This window comes from Engraulis encrasicolus, chromosome 2 (genome assembly GCF_034702125.1).
Source record: "Engraulis encrasicolus isolate BLACKSEA-1 chromosome 2, IST_EnEncr_1.0, whole genome shotgun sequence".
Classification (NCBI taxonomy): Eukaryota; Metazoa; Chordata; class Actinopteri; order Clupeiformes; family Engraulidae; genus Engraulis; species Engraulis encrasicolus.
In genome coordinates, this window is record NC_085858.1 from 19818138 (window position 1) to 19841721 (window position 23584).

The 23584-nt window shown below is 44.1% G+C and overlaps 2 protein-coding genes across 2 annotated transcripts; both read right to left on the bottom strand.

The window, feature by feature from the left end:
- Window positions 1–3: 3 nt before the first annotated feature.
- epor (erythropoietin receptor) lies at window positions 4–3949 on the bottom strand. Its single transcript, XM_063224136.1, has 8 exons — window positions 3737–3949; window positions 3387–3525; window positions 3038–3207; window positions 2711–2856; window positions 2068–2224; window positions 1655–1742; window positions 1438–1525; window positions 4–823 (listed from the first exon to the last, which is right to left on the bottom strand). Exons 1-8 carry the CDS (start codon window positions 3834–3836, stop codon window positions 8–10), a joined length of 1704 nt encoding a protein of 567 aa, XP_063080206.1. The 5' UTR covers window positions 3837–3949; the 3' UTR covers window positions 4–7.
- An 856-nt stretch (window positions 3950–4805) lies between these two features.
- rab3db (RAB3D, member RAS oncogene family, b) lies at window positions 4806–22833 on the bottom strand. The gene is made up of 5 exons (XM_063224161.1): window positions 22605–22833; window positions 15900–16133; window positions 9239–9357; window positions 8443–8567; window positions 4806–7551 (listed from the first exon to the last, which is right to left on the bottom strand). The coding sequence occupies exons 2-5, from the start codon at window positions 16131–16133 to the stop codon at window positions 7361–7363; spliced, it is 669 nt and encodes a 222-aa protein (XP_063080231.1). The 5' UTR covers window positions 22605–22833; the 3' UTR covers window positions 4806–7360.
- Between the last annotated feature and the right edge of the window lie 751 nt (window positions 22834–23584).

The following is a 23584-nucleotide window of genomic DNA, read 5'->3' on the forward strand; positions in this document are numbered from 1 at the left end:
CAAGAGGTCAGCAGGCGGAGTCCGTGGGCTGCCTTAACAGCTGCCAGGGCTTGTACTTGTGGATGATGGCCAGATCGTTCTTGTAGTCGTTGGTGTAGATGGCCCTGGGTTTGGATCTCCGCTCCGTGTCCGTGAGCTGACTGGAGCTCATGGGGCTGTAGTAGTCCATGGACACGCCCGAATCAGCCACGGCCATGTAGGTGTAGCTGGGGGCATTTGGTGGCCATGTTTGGTTTGGATACTCAAAGCTGGATTGTGACGACAATTGGCCAGAACCGGAGCTCTGTTGCACAGAACCCAGGTCCGAGTGTGACACTGATGACCGGGTTCCACTCCTAGGAAATAGAGTCTGCAGAGGCACGGACTCCTCCAGAACGTCCTCCTGCCCATTCCCGCTGCCAAAGTCCCTCCTCTCTCCGCCTCCTCCTGCTCCTCCTCCTCCTCCCGCCTCCTCTTTGTCCTTTGGTTTCTGCTGGCTCTGGTTAAGGGCGACGTAAACGTCATGGGACTCCAGGAGGGAGGACTGGGAGAGGGGAGTAGGCTGCAGAGTCCTCATGCGATCCAGCATCCACCCCTCGTGCTGCAGCTCCGACCATACTGGCAGAGAACCGTGGTCCATCTCTGGCACTCCTTGCTGCCCCTGCTGCCGGGGCCCAAGAGGCCCCACGGCCTCAGGGTCCCTGTGTCTGGGGGCAGCCATGCGGTTCGGTAGCGGGGGGCCCCTGTTGATCTCCGAGAGGACTTCCAGTGGAGCTACCGGCTCCTCTGTGTAATAGTAGGCGGGAATCCACCTCGTGCCGCCATGACCGTGGTTCATCCACTCCTGCAGACAAGGCAGACAGTATTTACTACTACGAAAGCCATCAAACTATCAAGCCACGCCTACTCAATGCAAAGGAGTGTGCTCAAGTTCGGTCACCTCCTTCTTCTACTCTTTCTGGAGCATTTGGTGGCAGCTCCAGCGCCATTTACAGCGCTGAGGTAACTCAATTTACTCTCAACCTCCGCTGATCTCCTGAAGGGACGTCCACCTGGTGTCACATGGATCCCGGAAAAGTACCGGATCCATTTTTCGCTACCTTTCCCAATGTCTCTGCTGCTATTCCTACATTTCTACTATTATCAGTGGCATAACTTGCAACTGTGCAAATACCCAGAAACTATCTTTAGTTTGAGGTCTGCATATTTAGTGAGGGGTCTGCATACTTTTTTTTTGCTTTGCTTTATGCCATGGCAGAATTATGTTTCGACTGCTGAGGTCTCCTTCAAATTCCTCTTCAGAAACTATTAAAACCAAGCAGATTGATGCAGTGCTCATGTGCACATAACTAACGCGCCACATGATTATATTCGATGCTTATATGCGTCCTTCAGGAACATGGTGATAGTCAAGGTGTAGTGTGTTTAGTCATTAGACCCAGAATACCCGTACAGTACCTGAAAATCCCCTTTGTAGACAGAGAAGAGATCGGAGAATTTGCTCTCAGGAGTAGGAATGACGGGCCACAGTTTCTTCAACAGGAGCCTAAGGAACAAAGACATCCAGTGGAAATCACCATGACTTACGCTAGCACAACCTGGAATGTGTCCAGTCTTTACTTGGTTTACTTCTTACAGTCAACTCAACATCAGCTGAATAATAAAGGTGGCTTACTGGCGATAGGTCAGGAGGATGGTCAAAGACAGCAGGAGGAGGATGAGGGAGATGACTATGCTCATCGATAATACCAGGGGGTCTGTCTCTGAAAGAAACCCAACAGTAATTAAACAACAAAGTGCTTCATTATGCCCAAGGACTAATTCAGTATTACTGTACTTCTTCTGATTTGGCCCTCTAAATATGATAATTATACTACTACTACACTAAACGTTTTAATAATAATAATAATAGCAGTAGTAATATCATATTTTTAAAAACGACATGTTGCTCAAAGTGCTTTAACAGTCAGAGCAGCAAATATCAATAGAATGATTAAGAAGAAGACAGATTAAAAACAGCAGAATTTAGAACAGGAACAAGCGAAAGAAATAAAAAAGTGAAATGTTAATGTGAAAACGTGAAATCACCATTGGGCATCTCCATAATCACTGGATCCGTCCAGGCACTCCACCAGCCATCGAAGCTGAAGGAGTTCTGAGGCTTGACGCGGGCCCGCACTGAGTACCTGACCCCTGGCTGGAGGCCCTGGAGGAACAGGTGTGTTTTACTGCGCACCTCCTCACGCTGTGCAGAGAGAGAGAGAGAGAGAGAGAGAGAGAGAGAGACAGACAGAGACAGAGACAGAGACAGACAGACAGACACAGACATTTGAAAATCGTCATCATTGCTGTTGATGGGATGAGAGTCCCTCCTTCTATAGCTTGTTGCAATGCTTGACAAGATATGCGGAAGGACATACATACATCTGATAAGAGTTGCGTTATGTAATGTAAACTATCAGCCAAAGATACACATGCATATACTGTGACAAATTTGACAAAGCACTCCTCGGACAAGGGTAATTAATTGATAATGGCAAAAGTGGACAGGCATGGAGGGTATATTTGGCATTGTCACAGTGGGCTGACAGCCTTCACAGGCCAATGTTGTTGTGTGTGTGCGTGTGTGTATGTGTGTGCCCCACGCACCCCAGACCCTTTTTTGGGTGCCAGTCAAGTCCTGAACGTGCATAGTATGTCCACAAAGCTCATGTGACTCATGATCACTTACTTTCCCCATGTGGGTCCCTGTAACAGCATAGCTGATTTCATAGAGAAGGAAGTCATCAATGAAGTCTGGTTGCAACCAGGTGACCTTCAGCTGTCCTGGCTTTGCCGTCTTGTTCAGGGTCAGGTTGCTTGGAGGATCTAGCAGGACTAAGGCAAACATGGCAAACATCAAGACCGGCCACAACAAATATTTCTATGCTGTTCAGTTATCAAACGTCAGCACAACAACTTCAAGTAAAATGCTGACTAGCCAACCCAGCATTTGACATACGGTACATATTTATAAGCCTATAATTAAAGACATTGAAATATACGACCGAGAACTTACATATTCGGTCAGTGACCAGAGTGCGATTGTGGATGATCTGCTTGTTGCGCCACACCTCTATGTCCAGTGGATCATAAAATATGACTCTGATGTCCTCACAGGAGTAGATTGTTTTTCCACCTTCACTGGAAAGGACATTTACTGGACAGTAGGTGGTGATGTTCTCATTTCTGCGGGCAACATGAGAAAGACTTAAAACGGTTGATTGGCAAAATACCATATCAGCACCAGAATGTGTGCTGTTTCCAGTTTGCCAATACAATGCCAAGGCATTCTAATTCATGAAGTAGCCAAAGACCATGTAGATATTAAAAACAACACTTTCAAGTAACACAACATGTTTACTTACTGATATGTGTATCTGAAACTATAGAGATCAATGGCCCCATCGTTCTCTTCCATCTCCTCCCAAAAACAGAATATTTTTACAGCCCCATTCAAAAAGCATTTTGGATTTTGGATGGTCTCATTCTGGCGCAACATGTTTACTGTGGGGAAAAATAACATGAGATCAGGAATAAACTACAGAAATAAACTACTACTATATAACTTCCCATCTTAGGATCAACAATGTACCTCTTAATCCCATTTTAAATAACACTGTAAACAATTTTAACTAACAGCATTACAATATTATAGGCCTATATATTGGTCGTATTGGTCTAATTGTCAGTGTCACCGGTAAAAATGTAGGCATACCTTTTGCTTGAAGTTGCTTTGAGCCCATCACAAATGTGTAGTTGGAGATGCATAGCAGAGTACAAAATGCCAGCACCCTTGTTTGGCTGACATTTGTCATTTTTTGATCCTCTAAATAAACGAATCATGAGTTACATGTTGTTGTGGTGCAGAAGTGTCTAGATCCCCAAGTCCTTTCTGTTGTGTATGACCTTCCAAAGGGTCGTGCAAAGAAGATACCATAGACTGCGCGCCACCGTGACATGCCTGCGTCAGAGAAGATAAGCAAACCCTTTCGGACTGTTTACTTTTTTGCATTACTTCACAGGAGGAGCCTTGAGACCTGTTATATGGGAGGAGTCACCGCGCGTAAATTGCCCATTGATGCTCACTGCCTGCCTTCCTCTACGTGACCCCTCTAGAGGTTAAACGCACAAACATATTGGCATGTACACGGTTTACGTCAAGCTATCGGCACAGGGAGACATGGACAACAAATGTGATTGACTGCCTGAAACTGCAGGTGAACTAGGCAGGCATGTTGAAGTGCACACCATCCATGAAAACGGCATGGGAGCAGGCGGCGTGGAGTAAACCGTCTTTTATCAGCCCAGCGCACACCACTGCTTTTACGCTCCAGCCTGCCTTATCAGCGTTGCGCGTGGCCATGTCTGGCGCCAGATAAGAAGGATGTTGCGACCCAAAGCAACCCACCCTCCAGGCCGCCACTGCGAGCACATCATTGTTAAGCATCACTCTGTCATTGATTGGGGTGCCTCCAACAGAAACAAACCATAGCCCCACCAACATTATAGAAGTATTGGATTGGGCTTGTTTTCAGGGATGGGTCATGCGAGCGTGCGTTGATGGGGTCCGGAAATGTTGTCGGTGTGGACTAAGGAAGCAGTATGAGGAAACTTGAGAGGAAATGTGTGTAGGACAACTGGAGCGTGAAGGATGTGGTGGTGTGTCAAGTTGTAAAACACTCTAAACACGTCATTCACACACAATTTGCAAACTAACCAACTAAACAACTATGGTCTGCATGTTTAAAAACATAAATCATATAGACAAACTAAACAATTCCCTTTTGCAATAACTGTAACCTTTATTTTTGTAAACAAACATGTCAATACATTTCAGTAAGCAAGATTTTTTTTTTTTCCTGCACATTTTTCAAAAGCATGGTTATCCAACTTCAACACAATCTCCCACACAGAGATGAACAGTACATTTTGTGCCACTTTGGGTGTGTGTGTGGCATACCATACAAGACTAAGATCTAGCATAGTGTAACAACCAAAGATTCTATAGTATTCTCTTATAGAATCTTAAGTGAAAACCCAGATAAATGTGTGGATTGGAATACTTGGTTTTCAAGTAATTCAAATAGATTTATTACAGATAGATTTATAAATGACCCAATGCTGTTGCCTCTTGCTTTGAGTCCGGACAGTGGCTTTAGGGTGAAGGAAAGAAAAATATACAAATATCCTTCAACTTCTCCTCCTCTTTACACCTAAACTACAGTAACACTACACAAGATCCAGTGTCTGATTATGTTTCAGTGTCTTTCTAAAAATGTTGAACTAGTTACTACAATAAAAACTGTTTGTGCTCGACATACGTAGATACAGCAGCCCCCCCTCCAACTGCATACTGCATACATTATCCGTGCCTTATTCAATCTGGCAGTAGGAAACAATCTGTATGATTTCGTCACATAAGCGACATATCTTTGGCACCACACAGAGAGAGGGCAAGACAGCAGAGTTTCCCCCACTTCCTGGGGCAGGGAAACAAGATACAAAGTGAATGTTGTAGTGTTACATTTGCATTGTGCCAATTGGTGCCACTGGAATAGCAAGGTCAGTGACCCAGTAACAACCCAGAAACATTAGTATTCTCTAGTGAGTGTCCCCAAATACAAGTCTGGTAATATTTTGGTCTAGGAAACAGACAGGAGTTCAGACAAAAGGCAATTAAAAAAATCTAAACAACATTTCGGAACACCTCCACTGCTCCACTGTTTAGAAAAGTTGTTATAACGTACAGCCGTCAAAGTCAGAGTGAGAGCGTTGTTTAAGCATGTGAGAAGCGTGCTGTGAAAAAAAGTCAGACAAATAGAACTTATACTGTATGTGTAATGCACAATTCCAACACATTGGATCTGTCTGCAAACCTGTCAACACGTTGAAGATGATGAATGCAACTGAGAGACCCTACAATCACACATGTTCAACTACAATCACACATGTTCAACAAATGCAGGTTTCTTGGCACAGCACAACACTGCAATGAGAAGCTACCATGTCCATTAAAAATCTTAAATCCACATAAACAGAAACCAAAGTTGTGGTATGACACGACACATACTGTATGTGCAGACCAAGCACGAGCAGGAGATGGCCCTGTGTGAGTGAGGATTGTTTAATTGGACGAGGTGCAGCTGAAAGGAAAAGGGTGTGTGTGTGTGTGTGTGTGTGTGTGTGTGTGTGTGTGTGTGTGTGTCAGAGTCAGAGAGTCAGAGAGAAGTTAAGATGACATGGCTGGGACAGATAGGGAAAAGGGGGTAAACGATATCAGAAGACTCTCAACCAGCACCATCATGCCAGTGCCCACTCATTGGAAAAAAGAATGAAGAGACTATTACGTCATACGTATTATATCACTATTCTTCCACACTTACATTCTCATTTTCTTCCATCATACTGTATCGACTGTGACAGAGAACAAACGCGTAGAGACCGGCTGAATATTTCATTAAGGCACAGACCAGGAAATCAGAAAAGGGCCCGAAGTTGGGCAGTGTTGTATAGACTTATTCACCATTAAATCAGGTAGAAATATGCCACAGGCTATAATGATTTTGGGGGGTGGGATGGGGGCGATAGAAAAGAAAGATGCATTAAAAGAGGAGACCGATACCATCATCATATACAGTACATGACATCCAACATGTTTGTACGTGAGCTGAGACGTATACCAGGTAGTTCTAGGCACATGACCCACAGTTCGTTTTTGTTTTGTGTGACAGCATGGGGAAATGGTGCATGGCTTTCCTCAGACTGTACTCCAGTTAGCCCAGTAAGTTAGCCAGTTAGCTGAGTAAGCGTTTGGGCGCGCAACTGAAGAAGGGCTGTGGTCATCATGGTGGTCATTGTGGTGGAGGGGCACATGTGGAACGCATGGGTGTGTTTCCAGGTTATCGATTATCAATGTGTTTCTGGACAGGCCAAGTTAAGAAACAGTGATAAATGGTGTGTGTGTGTGTGTGTGTGTGTGTGTGTGTGTGTGTGTGTATGTGTGTGTGTGTGTGTGTGTGTGTGTGCACGCTCGCATGGACATTCTTCCTTCATTTTCACTCGGCTACGAAATTAGTTAACGCCATGTGTGTTGGTTTGTCTGTTATTATTTGTAAGGGAGCATTGTTCAAAGGAGATCTACCAGGAATTATATACCGGTATAGGATATACAGTATTTTAGCATTTTATGTTTGTATGTGTTTTGTGCATATTGATATCAGCCTGTTGGGTTGGGTATAAATTTGGTCGTTGTTTGGGGTTGGATTGGTAGGTTGGGTAGTTGGGTTGGTAGGTTGGGTAGTTAGGTTGGGGTGGGTAGTGTTGGGCTTGGCCGTACAGTTCAGCAGCCACAGCCTCCTCTGTGGCTCTCAGAGTTGGACTCCTGCAGGCTGGTGTCAGTGTAGCTATTGGACTGCCCTCGCTCGCTCTCCATGCTCTCGTTCATCTTGTCACAGATCACGTCCACCAGCCTCTCAAACACCTGCTTCACGTTGATGTTGTCCTTGGCACTGGCCTCGAAGAACTGGAATCCTAGAGAGAGAGAGAGGGAGAGAGAGAGAGAGAGAGAGAGAGAGAGAGAGAGAAAGAAAAAGAAATAAAGAATACTGCTAACTCAGAGGTGTGCATTTCTGCATCCCCAATCCACACTGAGTGCTGTTACATGCAAGGAATATTCCAGATTTTAAACGGAATGGTGGCAGTATTCAGTTTGTGCGTGAGTCATGTCAACGTTTAATTAATTCTGAATGTGGCCGGTGTTTTGGAAATATTCCGATTGCAGAACGCTCTTTCACACATGTAAACAGAATATTCCGGAACCTGTTGGGTACTAAAAATATTCTGTTTGAAATCAGAGTGCTCCGTGTGCTCACAGAGAGAAGGTCAACGTGCTTATGAGAGGGAGGTGCCTGTCCAAGCATACACAACAGGCACTCATGTGGCATGCAAACTGTATGCCAAGACAGAGGAGGAACTCAACAGGATGAAATGGTATGAAAAGGAGAGAAAAAGGCTTTTATGCCTATAGTACAGATAGGTCAGGGAAGACATGAGAGGAAATGAGTGGGAGAGAGAGAGATTGGGAGGATGGGGATATCACCCAGTCCGGATATCCCCCAAATGTATGTAGGCTACATTGTATTGTCACTATTCAACAGAAACCTTATATATCCACTTTTCATTTTCTTGTACTGATTAATTTATAAATCACTATTTTCTAAATAAATAAGCATTTCAAGAATTTGGTTAATTATTATATTAATCACACATAAATATACACTCATGGAGACAAACCAGTGGTACTGATTTATATTGAATACTGATGTATATATTGAATAAAGAACAAAATCATTAAAAAATGGAAATGCAAGGTCTATGCTGGACAGGGATTATGTGAATTTTGTATATATCTTTTCCTCTTACCCAGCTCATCCGCCAGCCGCTGGCTGTCCTCTGTGGGGATGAGGCGGTCATCCTCCAGGTCACACTTATTCCCCACCAGGATCACCTGGGCGTTGTCCCACGAGTACGTCTTAATCTGGGTCGCCCTGTGGGACACAGTCTCATGGTCAGACAAGAACCCTGTGAGGCCCTGCCGTGGCTCAAACGGTGGGGCACTGCACTGTTACACCGGGGACCCGGGTTCGATTCCGGCCCAAGGTAATGTCCTGATCCTCCCCCGTCTCTCTCCCCCTCAACTTCCTGTCCCAATATTCTAGACCAGTGATTCTCAAACTGTGGGACTTGAACGTATTCTAATTCTAGTGTGTGTCACTGCTGACTATTTATTTAAGTTATATTGTTTATTCGGTCAGAGCGGTGGGCCCGAATAATTAAGAACATTTCAAGTGGATTAGGTTGGGAACACCTGGTTTTGACAAGAAAATCCACCAATTTCAACCAAGGTTTTGGCTTCTTGGCCTTTATTTCGATAGGCCAGTTTGAGAGGAGACAGGATGCGAGTGGGGGAGGATCTGGAAATGATCTTGGGTAGAATTGAGCCTACCCGAGTCCCCAGGGTAACAGTAGTTTGAACCACAGACACACCCACCAATTTCATTTTGAAAAAAGTGATTTGCTGTAGTCAATGTAGTTGGTGTTTTTAGGTCCATTAGTGTTTTGGAGCCACAATAAATTACTCGTGTTCGCTACACATTTGGCAACGTAGTTGACAAATGAAACAGAAAGTGAAAAGAAACAGATTGAGGCCATCACTCACCAGTCTTGTACGGCGTTGAAGGACTCCTGGCTGGTAATGTCATACATGAGCAGGAAGCCCATGGCTCCTCTGTAGTAGGCTGTGGTGATGGTGCGATACCGCTCCTGTCCTGCTGTGTCCTGTTCACACACACACACACACACACACACACACACACACACACACACACACACACACACACACACACACACACACACACACGCGTAATTAATGTTTCAGCACTGGTAAAGGTACTACTGCACACACTGTACACAGCACGTTTTCTAGGCAACATTATGAATGGTTCCAAATTTGCGGATGGAATAGTTCCAAAATGTGTCTGCTGCTGATCCTTGTTCTTTGGATAAAAGTATTTTGATAAACAGTGCAAACAACATCTTATAGTATCGTTGACCAAACACAGTGTCCCGTTACCCAGTGTATCATCACCCTAATGTGAGCAGTGGCCAAGCTAAAGCTGAACCACAGCAAGCAACCTGAAATGCAACCACTAGGGGGCATTACATTCCATGAATACATCAACGCTGTATGCCTGTGTGTTCTTATTATTTTCTGTGCACTAATATACTGTAGGTGTTGTTGACTACAATATACAATTTATAAAAACATTATTCATGGTGCTATGCTTAGAAGAATTAGTGGTAAATAATCTAATTCAAGAGCCTGGAGTCCTTATTTTGTTAACTAAATGACACCTGAGGGCTATCTTTTAGCAGGTTTACCACTTCATGCAGGTCAACTTAGCCAGGTTTATCACTTAACCATGTTCTTGGAATACTCTTGGAATACTCCCAATCAAAACCCTGGCCCTTCCTCAGACTCAGGTCTCAGCCCTCAGTCTGAGGAAGGGCCAGTGTGGCCTGAAACGTCACGCATTAAAAATGGCTTAAATGGGAGTTCCTCGGTGTGCGGTTTTCTTCATTACTTTTGGAATACTCCCCACCTCTAGATTGAGAGTTCACCAATACAATAAACAACTTAGCGTTTTATGCTGTATGTATGCTGTTTTATGCAATGCTATGTTGTACTAAGGCAGATCTGAATTCTGAGCAAAGGCAAACTTGACATTCTGACAAACTGTGACATAGGCCTATTTCATGACTGTAACTTCACTGATTCTTGAGAAAGTGGCTAAAACAGGTTGTAATCTTGAAAGAAAAAAACTAAGTGAATTACAAAATAATATGGTATATCCTCGTAGACAAAGGTCTTGGCTTTTCAGAAATGCACAAGGCCAATCTCCCCATTTTGAATTTTTTTTCAGAAATCAGGTTTTTCTCCGAACATACCTTGTTTTTTGTCAACACCGTCAGACACAATTAAAAGCAATAAAAAGTGTATTGATTTGGTTGCATATGTATCTGGAGTTTTTAAGTGATTGTGTGTGTTTTTTTGGTTCACACATATGCCTTTAAATGTTGAAAATTCCCTTTCATTCCATTTTAATACTGCTTTATGTGTTCTAATTCAAAAATATGTGCTGTCAGACCATGCTTACTTAATGCCTAAATAGATCAAACATTTTTTTGTAATTTCACAAATATTCGTGTAGGCTTAAATTTGCTATTACTTTGATAATTCAACAACTCCAAAGGAAAATTTTGTAAGGACATTCATTTAAAATGTCCAAAACTCCTTCTTACGGTGGTGACTTAAGAACTGACGGTGGTGACAGTAATCTGAAGGTGGTGAAAGTGACCTAATTATTACCTACATTTAGCAAAATAAATAGCCCTCTCAAGTCAATGACATCTAGCATAAACACTTTATTTTTGTGTGTGCACAGTATGTTTGTGCATGTGTTTTTTCTTCATTTGTTAGATACTCCAGGAAGTAGGCCTAGATTATTGAAAATGTGGCATAAACAGGTTTTAAGTTGTTCAAATCCAAAATATAGAGGTGTATTATCATAGATGAAGGTCTTGGCTGTGCAGTGAATGTATTGGCCAAGCTCCTCATATTTTACATTTTTCATAAAATGGGCTCTTTCTTGGTTTTGTCACCAGCATCAGACAGAATTAGAAGTAAAAAAATATGTTTACTGCATTTAAGTGAATTACTTTTACAATTCAACATAATTGTAGATACTCATTGGAAGCATATTCTTGTGTCCGTGTCCAAACAAATTAATAAATTGAGGAGAAATTAGTAAACTTACAGGAGCTTAAGAGATGGTGAAGTATTCAGTAGAGCTAAAGGTTTGAAAAGGGGTCCTAAGTAATAACAATGACCTTGTGCATACCTGATTTTATTGTCTTTTTAAAAAAAAATCTGACGGTGGTGACTAATATGCTGGACACACTTTGAGCAATCAGAAAATAGTAGTAAATATTGCTTTACACACACTATGTGCGTATCTGCAGAAGCACTTCAATATGGACTTTCACATTATGGTGATATAATTCAATAATATCAGTGATTTTTGCATTTTAAGTCAATTGAAATGATGATGTCTGTCCTTGGGACAGCTGTTTTTACAGGGTGTGGGCAGGTTTCTAGCCATGAAAAGTAATAGAATTACACTTAAATATTTCAAACGACTGTACATTTGTGTAACAGACCCCTGGGTCTTTACCTGGATTCATTTTGTTCATGAAAATGTAGTTTATTTTCAACAGAATTGGCAGTTTATTGCTGAGACATGTGTTAGCCGCTTTCTCAAGAATCAGTGACTTGATATTTACGGTGATTTATGTTGATAAAATATCCAAATAAAAAGCAAACAACAACAAAACAAGCAGGTGAGCAGCAGAGTGTTGTCGAGGCTGCTGCCCCTTGCTAAAATGACCTGTTGAGGGTCGGGGCGGGCATCATTTGCATTGGGGGCCTCTGACATCAGAGCAGTGTGGGGGAGAGAGGAGGGTTGCCCAGGTAACCGTGAGGCCACTAGAACCAATAAATGTTCCATTAGCGCTGTGAGAGCTCCTGGTTGTCAGGATAAGCTACTACACATGGCCAGGTATGACGCAAAACACAACTGCTCCAGGAGTGAATAATATAAAAGCCTGCTGACCCTGGCAGGTGTGTGTGTGTGTGTGTGTGTGTGTGTGTGTGTGTGTGTGTGTGTGTGTGTGTGTGTGTGTGTGTGCGTGTGCGTGTGCGTGTGCGTGTGCGTGTGCGTGTGCGTGTGTGTGTATGTGTATGTATATTCAGGGCCACACACTTCAGTTTAATAACTTCATTCAGAGGTTGAGGGCCACTTCCAATTCAATGCGCTACAGCACCGCACAGTGAGGAGTTTTTTTCAGCCGACAGGAAGAGGGCTATTCACCATCTGACTGATTCAGATAGCAATCAGCTGCATGTATGTCTGCACAGACATTACATCGATATAGCGCAGGAAATGACTGGGTGTTGCCAACAGAGAGGGCTGTAGTAAGTAAATGTGAGTGTGGGGTGGTGGTTAAACTTGGGTCAACAGGGTAAGTATTTATGGCGACCGTCACAAATGTTTAACTCACTTGATGCCAGAGGCGCTTAAGCGTGTCATTTCGGATCCTAAATGTTCAGCACCAATGATGCTTAAGCACGTCACTTCAGTTTTTCAATGGATGTTGCCAAAGACATAGAATTCAGTTTTCTGTGGATGTTGGAAAAAACACCCAAAATGCTGAAAAAAATGCTCCGCCACTGCTAGTATGGGTTGAAAATGGCAGGCATGCATCCAACGAGTTTAAGGTCCAAAAAGGTTGAACATTTCAATTGTCTTACTGAATCATTCCAGGACTTTTGCTCCATTTGGTTGGAACAGCTATAACTGTGTATAAAGCACACGTGTGGAGAAAGCATTGAGACACTAGTAGTAGTCACTGTGCGTGCCACGTGTTTAACTGTTAAAACTGAATAAAGACTCAGGCCCACGCAATGTAAACACAGACCTGACTCAAGATAAGTCTATATGCCTTCAAATCCTGCTCCCCTTGGTTCCGCTGCCAGTCAGTAAACATAGGGAAATTCACAAAGCATTTATGCTAGATTTCCTAGAGAATATATTGCAAATTGTTTTCATAGAGCTTTTAAAGATTAAGACTGATTGTTTCATACGGAAATTTAGTAAAGACCTCAAGGCAGGCAGTTCCTAGTGACTGACGCGCACACACGCACACACGCACACACACACACACGCACACACACACACACACATATGTCATTCATGTATTTCATTGTATTACTATCTTTGCGAGGACCTTACTAACCTTCCAAACTAATGAATGCTAAACTATGCCCTGACCAAAACAATCCCTAACCCTAACCTGTCAGGAAACAAATGTTTCTACACATTTAGTTTTTTCATCAACAACAAAACAACATATTTAATGACTGTAAGGACTGACCAAAATGTCCTCACAACCACAAATGTCCTCACAGCAAATGTGAAATGTCATATTTTGGTCCTTTCAATGGTGGTATAACAAGTAGGGCCTACACACGCGTGCACAGGCGCGCAGGCACGCACACGCACACGCACACGCACACGCACACAGTTTATTATTAACTAAAATTAGCCATCTCATGTGGTGGTGTCTCCCTGGTTGGATGGATGCTAGTGTTCCATGCCCCAAGCGATATCCAGGCCACACACCAGCAGCAGACGATCTGGCTGAACCCTTGGCACCACACACTCCTCTCATTTGCCTATGGTTACATTCACTCATACTCCAAGCGGACACCTTTTCTTGTTCATTTTACTTTTTTTATGCTAGTCCGTTGACAGGTTTATTGTCTGTTTGACAATAAAAAGTTCACTGGGTGTGTCAATGCTTTTAAGTGCCTAAAAGAATCAATGAAGCCAACTGACACCCATGAAGGCTCCACTGCCAGTATTTATTCATGTTTCGCAAACATTTCATAGAGAAAGCTGCCACCTACGCACACTGACACATTGTAGAAAACTGTGCTGTGCTGTGCTGTGCTGTGCTGTGCTGTGCTGTGCTGTGCTGTGCTGTGCTGTGCTGTGCTGTGCTGTGCTGTGCTGTGCTGTGCTGTGCTGTGCTGTGCTGTGCTGTGCTGTGCTGTGCTGTGCTGTGCTGTGCTGTGCTGTGCTGTGCTGTGCTGTGCTGTGCTGTGTACAATCCCAAAAGCCACTTGTCTGCCATTTTGCACTTTGCCTACTGTGAAGCACTAATAGAAAATCAATCGAGGCCCATTTACAAAAAAAAACAAACAAACAAAGTATAAAAAAGCAAACTATAGCTAATTTGCTGGCATCCTCTTGAAGACGCTACACCCTTCCAGGAGGCTAATATAAGGGGATAATAACTTCCTCATTCTTGACTGTTGCTGCACAGCAGCACACTCTTCTACAGTACTTCAGTGATGTCACAATGCTAGGTGCTGAAAGCTCATTGAGATGGCCATCTTTGTCCCCCCGCATGTCAGGAACGAGAAACATCATTCACAACTGCTGTGGTATGAGGAAAGTGTGGGTGTGAGATGGGACGGGAACCAGTTGTAGTGACAGTGTTGACTACACTGTGAGGGTAATGATGGTGCATTTCGGGTCAGAAAAAGTAATATCAGCACTAAGGCATGCGGAAAATTATTTCCTTGTACTTAAGCCTATTTGGTGTTTTTCATCTTGCTTTCAACATAAAAACGGATATGAATCATGCTAGTTGGTATGGAGTTCTGTATGCATGTATTGTACCGATTTTCTCCATTCAAGACAACATGCTTCCTCATTCCACCCCAGTGAAACCTGATGGGGAAAGGACTCTTGCCTCACATATCAACATCTAAACAGCTTGTGTATCTGTGCACTGTGCGATGAGTGCATGGCTGACATCTTTAGTCACCTCGGCTCACATGTCGCATGTGGTGTGGTCAACACAATCGCTCCACATAGCACAATGAGCTGTGCTTCACTAGATGGCCACCCATGTTGTAGAATACTATAGCATGTAGTACACAAGACATTACATAGAATGTTACACGGTAGGCCTGCTTAGTGGCTACCAGAGGTGGTCCACAAATGGACCATAGTTCAATTAAATTAGTGTAGTTGAAGTGTGATGGTATGACCATCACTGGAGCTGGGTGGGTGGAGTGGGTGGGTTCTGATTGTCACGCCAGTAAGCCTGGCGTGTGTCTTTGGTGTAGTGGTCAGAGCCCTAGTTTGGTACCCCCAGAAGGTCCGGGTTTGAGTCCCGACAGGGCAGCTCTACTCCCCTTCGCTACTAACACACCCCCTCTATCCCATCCAGGAGGTGGCCCTCGAATGGACCATAATTGTTCGTAACTGTGTAGTTGAAGTATGTGGATCACTTCACACACAAAGGGCAGCTGACTGGCCGGGCCCTGGACAAAGACATATGAAAGGCACCCCACCCTATAATCTAATGAGGACCCAATTCTGGGCCCCGTACAACTGACCATTTTGCCTTATCCCCCTCGTCTTCCCTGCACACACCCTCTCTCCCATCCGATCCCATCTTACCCATATCTGCAGCTTGAGCCTGGCTCTTTGGCGTAGTGGTCAGAGCCCCAGTTTGGTACCCCAGAAGGTCCGGGTTCGAGTCCTGACGGGGCAACTCTACTACCCCTCGATATATTAAGTATGTGGACCACTTCTTGGCCCAACCACACACGCATGCACACACACATTTTCCACTCTCACCCATATCTGCAGTGTGTGTGTGTGTGTGTGTGTGTGTGTGTGTACCCATATCTGCAGCTTGATCCTCTTGTTGTTGCGGAAGACGGTCTTGACCTTGAAGTCGATGCCGACGGTGCTGACGAAGGCGGAGGTGAAGGAGTCGTCGGCGTAGCGGAACAGGAAGCTGGTCTTGCCCACGCTGCTGTTGCCGATGATCAGCAGCTTGAACATGTAGTCGAAGTTCTGGTCGGCTGCATCCTTCTGCGAGGGCTGCAGCCGCGAGTCGTTCACCGTCGCCATCTAGTAGACAGTGGATATAATATAGGTGTAGAATAGTTAGTGCCACAGAACATTAGTAGTCAGTGACGGATTATGACTCCATGGGCCCTTGGGCCAGACAACAAGAAAGGTCCCCCTTCCATGGGTGTTGCTAGTTTCCTACAATTTGAGGGTTTTAGAGACTGTGTAGTCAGGGTTTTGGGTGTTTCTCCCCAAAAGAAATGTTGAAAATATAGTTGTCAACTTTAACGCAATATCAGAATGGAAATACAGAGGCCTGGGCTTCAGGGCCCCCTTGACCAGAGATTCTTTAAGTATATAGAGATATGCCAGTGTAATAGGTTGCTATGGGCACGTAACATGACCAGGTTCCGGTCTGCCTAAAGGGGCGTGTCATAATACTCCTAGCATTGAATAGAACAGTCCTTAGGTCTGCCTAAAGGGGGATTTCCCCCCCTCCCCCTTGCAATAATAGAACCCGGAAACAATGGGCCAATGGAACCTCTCTCTCTCTACTCTCTCTGCCTTGCCTCTTGGTTCCCTGGACCAGGGTTTGGTAGGTCCATGCAGTAATCCCTCAATGTAGTAGCTACTCACTCACACTACTTACACTGTATTGTTGTGACAATTTTGGTGTAAGAGGAGCCCAGAACAATTTTAAGGAAAACTCAGATGAATAGAGCTGAAATGAAGGCAGAAACATAATCAAGCATCCTCCAATGGAAGTCATTCACTGGTCCACATCTAATGGGGAAGGAGATGAAGGCCTGTGCCATGGGACCAGGTACTGCAATGACTGTGTGTTCTCTCCAATATCCAACCTCCCGTCCTCACTTGTTCTAGTGACCCCGTGATGACATCGCAAGACGTCATTGACGTCCAAAGTTTATTTCAATATCTTGCAAAAGCGCAGTTCAGATGTCATTTTCTCCTTCAGAATCGGGATGTTGAATGGGGAATAGTCCCCCAAAAGTTGGTATGGCTAGTCTGACAGCGGGGGAAACTTTATTGGTCTCTCCATGGAGGCGGGGAGTCAGCGTAGCATGAGGCCACGTGCAAAGGTTGAGGACGGGAGTTAAGACATTGGAAAGGTGTGTGTGTGTGTGTGTGTGTGTGTGTGTGTGTGTGTGTGTGTGTGTGTGTGTGTGTGTGTGTGTGTGTGTGTGTGTGTGTGTGTGTGTGTGTGTGTGTGTGTGTGTGTGTGTGTGTGTGTGTCTGTCTGTCTGTCTGTCTGTCTGTCTGTCTGTCTGTCTGTCTGTCTGTCTGTCTGTCTGTCTGTCTGTCTGTCTGTCTGTCTGTCTGTCTGTCTGTCTGTCTGTCATCTCGAGGGGTTGCCAAACACACATCACATCACATGCATCAAGTGTTGGCCAAGGGGCCAGGTTGCCAATCTCGTTCATCTATACCTTGTTGCAGACATAGTGTGCTATAAGCAACTGCATCATTGTGGAGCGTGAAGACATTTTACCTTCAGTTCAGGCCTAATGTAAAGAATTACTTTTGCCCTGTAGGTCGGATGTTTAAGTGCAAAAAGACGATTGTGAGGAAAACCCCAAAGCAACAGTAAAAAGTACTTTTCTTATCCTTAAATAATGCCTCAACATAATTCACTATGCCAAACTCTATGGATGTTAATAACACTAAGCACACTTGGAGGGGAAGAATGCCTCCTTCACAATCTCCATGAGTGATAATTCCACTTCCACCTTTGGAGCAACCACTAGTCGAAAACATGCCGACTTTTTCTCCTATGCAATACAATAAAGGACTTCTAACTTCATTTTAGAATACCTCTGATCTACTCTCTTACGCTTAAAACTTGCTCTTCTGATCACTGGTGAGCGCCTCGGTAATTTCATGTGTAATCAGACACTTTGGGGCACAACAGACACAGATCTTAAAAAAACTTAGTGTGGTGACATAGAACCCTAGAACTGCAATTGCATGAATCTGACACTAATTTTAAGGGAGAAACAGACAAAGAAAGTTTTATTAAGGAGGTAGGACACAATACATCCATCCTTGATTATACCAGACAATTTAAGTCACAAAGAGATGGTTTGATGTTGTTGATGTTGACTTACGTAAATTGATTGAATTAATCCAGGATGAATGTATTGTGTCCTTTGTAATTAAAACTTTCTTAGTCCGTTTATCCCTTAATATTAGTGCCAGATTCATGCAAATGCAGTTCTGGGGTTCTATTCAACCACACTAAGTTTTATTCAAATCTGTGTCAGTTAGTTGGGCCCCAAAATGTCTGATTTCACATGAGATGACCCATTTGGAAGTGTTTGTTATTACCCCACAGAGGTTACTATTCCTCCCTCTCTCTACATGTTACAGTCAAAAACTATTATGTATTATTTTAAATCACTGGTGCACTGTCAAATGAAGCTAGGTCATAATCATGTGATAATGAATTTGCCCTTAGGGTATTCATGGGGCCTCTCCCTAGTTCAACTCAATGTCTGACAAAAGTACTGATTCAACAAATGACTGTGGACAATCAACATTTGTAGAGGGTTGAGGTAGCAGAAAATGAATGTGCTAATACTTGTCTACTGTGAAATGTGCTTTTCAGGATGAACATGTTTTTTTATCACCAAGATACCAATTATTATATTATACTGACATGACACAGAGACAAGCAACTGAAACAAAGGTCTGGACACTTGCCAAACAAGCTCCACAGAAGTGCTCACCCCTAGTATGATTAGGACAGAAACTATGCAGGAAGTACAGGCCATTTCCTGGTCGTAATAGACAATAGAGCAAATAGACATAATACAGTAGACCGAAAAGAAATCTGACTTTTTAAGAAAAAGAAAAGAAACATACTGCATTCACACTCATCTGAATACCTCTTGAAGTTTGGAATTTTGGAATTCTATGACTATAGAATATTTTGCTTAGAAGATTTAGGACGATGAAACTGGTTTCTGTCATGCATTGTTGTCTAAGAATAACAATGACTGGCCTTTTAACATGCAGACTGAGAGAGAGAGAGAGAGAGAGAGAAAGAGAGAGAGAGAGAGAGACTGTCAGATGGGCTCTTGCCTCATCATCTACTGCTTGGTGTCACATTACAAGCCAAATAGACCCTCCAGTGTCGCTCAGGTCCCAGAAGCGGGATGGAGACAGATTGCAGGAGAAAGACAGTACCGAAAAAAAGAGTTGCAGAGAGCACAGGTTAACTATGAAGAGGGGAAAATGAACAAGGCAGGGAAAGAGCTAATGACAGCAAGGAGAGGGAAACATTTAACTGAGGTAAACTGCAGCAGAGAATAGGAAAGCAGGAATGGAGAGAGAGAGAGAGAGAGAGAGAGAGAAGGAGAGAAGGAGAGAGAGAGAGAGAGAGAAGGAGAGAAAGAGGAAGTGTCTGGGTCTGTGAAAGAGATAATTTGAGGCAGGGGGGAGATATTGTGCGTGTGTGTTTGAGAGAGAGAGGGAGAGACATACAGAGCCTGCCCTCTTCACGGCAGCTGATCAATTACAGGCAGGCGGCAACACTGGCCTGTATAAAGATGTGTCACCGTGGATACAGGGCTTGTGGAAACAAAGGCCTCAGCCCTGTTAGAGTGCAGCTGGCAGCAGCCAGCCGGCCCTGCACGTCACATTACACACGGCACACACATCCCACCTCCAGAGCAGACCCTAATGTAGCACACACACACACACACAAACACACACACACAAGACACGTACCACCTCCAGGGCAGACCCTAATGTAGCACACACACACACACACGCACACGCACACGCACACAAGACACGTACCACCTCCAGGGCAGACTCTAATCTAGCACACACACCACACACACACACACACACACAACACATACCAGCTCCAGAGCAGACCCTAATGTAGCACACACACACACACACACACACACACACACACACACACACACACACACACACACACACACACACACACACACACACACACACACACACACACACACACACACACACACACACACACACACACACGTGCCACCTCCAGGGCAGACCCTAATCAAGCACACACACACACACGCACACGCACACGCACACGCACACGCACACGCACACGCACACGCACACGCACACGCACATGCACACGCACACGCACATGCACATGCACACGCACGCACACTATTGTCTGAGGTGGAGGGGGAAACCTCTTGGCTATCTCTCCTCTCATCATGCAGGCACCTGTAATTGAAATGTGTTTGCGCAGGTGCAAGTGTGTTTGTGCGTGCATCCATGTGTTCATGTAATTCAAGTGAGTGGGTGGTCTTGGTATTGCTAGATTTGCTGAGAGGAGAAAACCCAGGTCAAGATGACACCAGGGAAAAAAGTCAGTGTTTGATTTGTATGGGGAAGTTTGCAGTAGCTTATAGAAATCAGCTGTCCAGAATTTTAATTTTATTATAGAATTTTAATTTAATTATAGAAATCAAGCTGTTTGTATCGGTCAATATTAAATGAAATAAATGTCTCCGTCTCTGTTTGTATAGCTCTCTCTCTCTCTCTCTCTCTCTCTCTCTCTCTCTCTCTCTCTCTCTCTCTCTCTCCTCTCTCTCTCTCTCTCTCTCTCTCTCTCTCTCTCTCTCTCTCTCTCTCTCTCTCTCTCTCTCTCTCTCTCTCTCTCTCTCACACACACACACACTCACACACACCTTTTCTTTTTTTTCTTTTTACTGTAGACCTATATTATTGCCAGAGTACTGCTTCTTCTTTGAAAACTCCAACCCTGGCATAATCATCATCATCATCATCATCATTTTCCAGTGAGCTTTAACAGTGATATAGATTCTGGCCCCCTATAATGAGGTTTTGTCCGGTGACAGACCTCTACAGATAGTCATCAGAAGGACCAGATCAAATCAAGTCAGAGCCACAACAGATCCTGACCCCCTGGGGTGGGTGAATGCTGCTCCAGTCCACAGCACAGACATGGTGGATATGGCTCTGTTTCCAGCAGGGCAGGAGAAGTGGAGGAGACATGCTTTCACTATGGCCTAATGATGGGTGCTGAATCCTGACATAAAGCATAGATGGATGAAAGAACTCAAGGACAGCACTCTGAGATTTTTCTTCCTTGTTTCCATTCGCCTCAGCAGCAGGGCTAAAACATTATGTGGTTCTTTCTTGCCCCTCTGACCAGAAGAACTTAAGCCTCCAGCAAAGCTCAGTCACATGTCCAACGTGTGTGCAGGGCAGGCTGGGTCTCTAGCTAGCTACTACACACTTGCTAGGTTGTAGTGGTCTCAGTTAAATAAAACAATACATCTATTCACTTTTGTCATGCACTTAGCGAAATTCTTTTCATGCTTTGTCGTGTGTATATATAAAGTGTTACCTTTATACGAGTTATCCGGCGTGTTTAATAATAAACACATCACACCTGTTCACTCTGCCAAACATTTGACAGATGTTTTACAGGGATGGCTAAACTACTGAGGGCAACCATAAAACAGAGTCAAACAACCAGGGCAGGGCCATTGTCAATAGGTTGTCTTCATTGGCAGCTGGGAGAAAGACACTCTACCCATCAACTACCCTGACAACCATTCCCAGCGCTACAGTTTGAGAATCCTCCCAAAAGAAGGCTGAGGGATCCATGAGCAAACAGGTGTGTTATGTTGCCAGGTAGCTATACAGAAATAGTGAGTGATCACTGACTGAAGCACTTAAATGTTGCGCCTATAATGCCAAAGACAGCAATGGTTGAGCAAAGTGCATAATGCATTTGACACCCAGCTCTGTCATCCAGACACTGCCAAAAGAAATGAGAGAGCAAGAGGAAATCACTTTTTAATGATGAAGGGAAAATCGTTGTGGAAATACTCAATGGCAGGCCAGCTATCCACACTGCGATATTAGTGTAGTGTACAAATTGATTAGATGGAAGTGGTGCACATCAGTGGTGCGTTGATGGCCTGCTGTGACTGTGATGCTGACCTCGACTGACGCCTTAAGATGAGCTGCAAATCACTATCAGAAAGTAAAGGCCTTCGGGGGAAAGAAAATATTGAGACTACACTGCGAGAGCAAATCTCTTTCACCTACAGACAACCGCCAACCACAACAGAGAGATCTTTAGGCTGCACTTGCAGTACATTTCCAAGATATGAGAAAACGCATTGGAAGGAAGTTCTTCCCAACTGCATCGTTTACCACCACTTGACAGCATGACTTCAACGCAACGTCTCTCCCATATACCAGCTATTTTATGGCAGCTAGACAGACGTTTTCACCTGACGCACATCCTAATGCTGTTGAGATATACTAGTTAAGCAATGTTTATCCAAAGTTACTGGCGCACCATATGGACAATCACTCACTCGTGGTTTGTCCACGAGCATCGTGACAGTACATACAAAAAAAATTATATCCTTTACGCACAGGCTACACGCCCAGCACCCAACCAATTGTAAACAGAGACTAAGGTTGAAATCAAATAAGACAAAATCAGGAAATCTATAGAAATAACCCACCAACCTTAACTGCAAACGTCCCTTTTTTCGTTTGGTCCCTTCGAGTACAGTGTTATTTCCTGAAAAGTGGAGACAGGCTGGATGAAAGAAAAGAAAACTTTTTTGCGCAGAATTACGCCTGTCTTTGCCAGTGACGACCAACAGCGGGCTTGCTCGTAAAGCTCCCGGATCTTCTGTGTGTACTAAGGAGTTCCCAGCCTGAGAGAAAACAGTCGCAGTTCCCTCGCCGCTGCCGTCACCCGGGACTGTGCAAATGCTCCGCTTGCCCTCTTGGAGGGTGCTCCAATGACGCGTGGTAACGCGCGGGCGGACCTGACACACACGCATAATAATAAGCTCCCCGTCAAATTTTCAGTGGCTTAGCACTAGATTTGGAAAATATTTGTCATGTCATTGGAATAAGGTATAGTTGACTAAATGTTTATTTATTTACATGTTTTTATTATTAAATAAAGCAAGGTTATTCTTGCCAGAAGCTAGATAGTGTGTGGTGTGTTTAACATTCCTCTCAGCCATGGCATGAAAACTTCCGTGGGACAGCCTATCTGGACCGGCCCTCATTGTTTTAGCAGCAGGAATCTGTGAAGGAAGTAGTGTGCTGCAGTGAGGTATTTTAGGAGAAGGCACCACCTTTCCACCTCTGTAGTGTATTCCTACAGTAGTGGGCCCCTGAAGGGAAGAGAGTTCTGAAGATCATTCACCTTTGTTCAGTTTTCAATGGGTGACATCATGCAATTGTTGCTGCCTTAGTGAACATTTGGATGACCCAGGGCTGCACAAGGGCAAAGACAACATAAAATCACTCTGGCATTTTTGTCTTTTTCTGGCCCCTCACACTTAAACTATATCCACTGTCTATATTCAAAAAACAAAACAAAAAAACAACTAACAACTGTGGGGCACTCAGAAAAAACACAGGGGAAATGCCCTGTATGCCAGATTACCAGTCTAGCCCTGGGATGACAACAACATAAACATCATTTT

Bases quoted from the DNA above. Each gene is read 5' to 3' on its own strand.
- epor (XM_063224136.1), bottom strand. From the start codon at position 3,836: ATGACAAATGTCAGCCAAACAAGGGTGCTGGCATTTTGTACTCTGCTA. The intron at 2,857-3,037 runs GTAAGTTCTCGG...TGTTTGCCTTAG, and splicing joins TCTGGTCACTGACCGAATAT to TCCTGCTAGATCCTCCAAGC. The intron at 1,526-1,654 runs GTAAGCCACCTT...TTTGTTCCTTAG, and splicing joins ATCCTCCTGACCTATCGCCA to GCTCCTGTTGAAGAAACTGT.
- rab3db (XM_063224161.1), bottom strand. From the start codon at position 16,133: ATGGCGACGGTGAACGACTCGCGGCTGCAGCCCTCGCAGAAGGATGCA. The intron at 9,358-15,899 runs GTACACACACAC...GTGTGTGAACAG, and splicing joins GGATCAAGCTGCAGATATGG to GACACAGCAGGACAGGAGCG. The intron at 8,568-9,238 runs GTGAGTGATGGC...TGTGTCCCACAG, and splicing joins TTCAACGCCGTACAAGACTG to GGCGACCCAGATTAAGACGT.